Source organism: Protomyctophum bolini (genome assembly GCF_963924005.1).
Source record: "Protomyctophum bolini genome assembly, chromosome: 24".
In the NCBI taxonomy this organism is placed as follows: domain Eukaryota; kingdom Metazoa; phylum Chordata; class Actinopteri; order Myctophiformes; family Myctophidae; genus Protomyctophum; species Protomyctophum bolini.
This window is the reverse complement of record NC_137885.1, coordinates 30,271,037-30,273,385: the sequence shown is the minus strand read 5'-3', so window position 1 is coordinate 30,273,385 and position 2,349 is coordinate 30,271,037. Positions and strand designations below refer to the sequence as shown.

The 2,349-nt window shown below is 53.8% G+C and overlaps 1 protein-coding gene across 1 annotated transcript in view; it reads left to right on the top strand.

Annotated features, from left to right (window-relative positions):
• The first annotated feature begins 374 nt into the window (after positions 1–374).
• Positions 375–2,349, top strand: part of LOC308311878 (E3 ubiquitin-protein ligase HECW2-like) — a 27,106-nt gene continuing 25,131 nt past the window's right edge. The window contains exons 1-2 of the mRNA XM_080758651.1: positions 375–908; positions 1,104–1,345. Coding sequence (XP_080614777.1) covers positions 586–908; positions 1,104–1,345 — 565 coding nt within the window. The 5' untranslated portion in view covers positions 375–585. The remainder of the gene's footprint in view (positions 909–1,103; positions 1,346–2,349) is intronic.

Genomic DNA, 2,349 nt, shown 5'->3' with positions numbered 1-2,349 from the left:
CTGAGGTGGTTTCACATCCAGTCCCAGACCCTGAGGTGGTTTCACATCCAGTCCCAGACCCTGAGGTGGTTTGACATCAGGTCCCAGACCCTGAGGTGGTTTCACATCAGGTCCCAGACCCTGAGGTGGTTTCACATCCAGTCCCAGACCCTGAGGTGGTTTCACATCCAGTCCCAGACCCTGAGGTGGTTTCACATCCAGTCCCAGACCCTGAGGTGGTTTCACATCCGGTCCTAGACCCTGAGGTGGTTTCACATCCAGTCCCAGACCCTGAGGTGGTTTCACATCCAGTCCCAGACCCTGAGGTGGTTTCACATCCGGTCCTAGACCCTGAGGTGGTTTCACATCCAGTCCCAGACCCTGAGGTGGTTTGACATCCAGTCCTAGACCCTGAGGTGGTTTCACATCCAGTCCCAGACCCTGAGGTGGTTTCACATCCAGTCCCAGACCCTGAGGTGGTTTCACATCCGGTCCCAGACCCTGAGGTGGTTTGACAGCTGCACTCTTCGTCCTCCATCCCCATCATCATCATCACCCCCCCCCCCCTCCCTCCTCCTCTCCTCCCCCCCCCCTGTGGTGGTAACCATGGCGACAGCCGCCACCGCTGTCTCCCCCTCCCCCCCCTCCTCCTCCTCGATTCCCGCGCCTCCCGACGGCGTCCGGCGGCCCAGGGACGGCGTGGGGCCCAGCGTGGGGCCCAGGGACGGCGTGGGGCCCAGCGTGGGGCCCAGGGACGGCGTGGGGCCCAGGGACGGCGTGGGGCCCAGCGTGGGGCCCAGGGACGGCGTGGGGCCCAGGGACGGCGTGGGGCCCAGCGTGGGGCCCAGGGACGGCGTGGGGCCGGCGGTGCGCCGGAGGACCCCGCCGCACTCGCGGCCGTACACGCTGGGACCCGACAACCTGCACAGGTAACACTAACTGTCAGGATTTAAGACATTTTTAGAATCTGATCTCAGGTCAGAATGCGTTAAGGAACCACCATTCTTCTGTGCGTTAGAATCTGTTCTCAGGTCAGAATGACGTTCCTTTTAATTTATTTATCTTTTAAGTTTTTCGTTTAGGTTTCATGACCTCAATTACAGTCTAAACTATCAATCCATCAGCCTATCGGTGCGCGCCGTGGGAGGGACGACGCCGCCCCCCATCCAATCAGAGTCCTCCTCCTCCAGCGGGGGGGCGGGGCTGCAGCGGGCCAATAGCGACGCGGACCTGGTGACGTCAGAGAGCCGCTCGTCACTCACCGCCTCCACGTACCAGCTGACGCTAGGCCACGCCCACCTGGTCATCTCCTGGGACATCAAAGAGGAGGTGGACGCCACCGATTGGATCGGACTCTACCACATCGGTAAGACACGCCCCCTCAAACCCCCCCCCCGAGCCCCATCTATATTCAGCTATAGGGCGCTAGCCCCTCCTATAGGGGGCGCTAGCCCCTCCTATATTCAGCTATAGTGTAGATTTATAGGGCGCTAGCCCCTCCTATATTCAGCTATTAGTGTAGATTTATAGGGCGCTAGCCCCTCCTATATTCAGCTATAGTGTAGATTTATAGGGCGCTAGCCCCTAATATTCAGCTATAGTGTAGATTTATAGGGCGCTAATATCCCCTCCTATATTCAGCTATAGTGTAGATTTATAGGGCGCTAATATCCCCTCCTATATTCAGCTATAGTGTAGATTTATAGGACGCTAGCCCCTAATATTCAGCTATAGTGTAGATTTATAGGGCGCTAGCCCCTAATATTCAGCTATAGTGTAGATTTATAGGGCGCTAGCCCCTAATATTCAGCTATAGTGTAGATTTATAGGGCGCTAGCCCCTAATATTCAGCTATAGTGTAGATTTATAGGGCGCTAGCCCCTAATATTCAGCTATAGTGTAGATTTATAGGGCGCTAGCCCCTAATATTCAGCTATAGCGTAGATTTATAGGGCGCTAGCCCCTAATATTAAGCTATAGCGTAGATTTATAGGGCGCTAGCCCCTAATATTCAGCTATAGTGTAGATTTATAGGGCGCTAGCCCCTCCTATATTCAGCTATAGTGTAGATTTATAGGGTGCTAGCCCCTAATATTCAGCTATAGTGTAGATTTATAGGGCGCTAGCCCCTAATATTCAGCTATAGTGTAGATTTATAGGGTGCTAGCCCCTAATATTCAGCTATAGTGTAGATTTATAGGGCGCTAGCCCCTAATATTCAGCTATAGTGTAGATTTATAGGGCGCTAGCCCCTAATATTCAGCTATAGTGTAGATTTATAGGGCGCTAGCCCCTCCTATATTCAGCTATAGTGTAGATTTATAGGGCGCTAGCCCCTAATATTCAGCTATAGTGTAGATTTATAGGGCG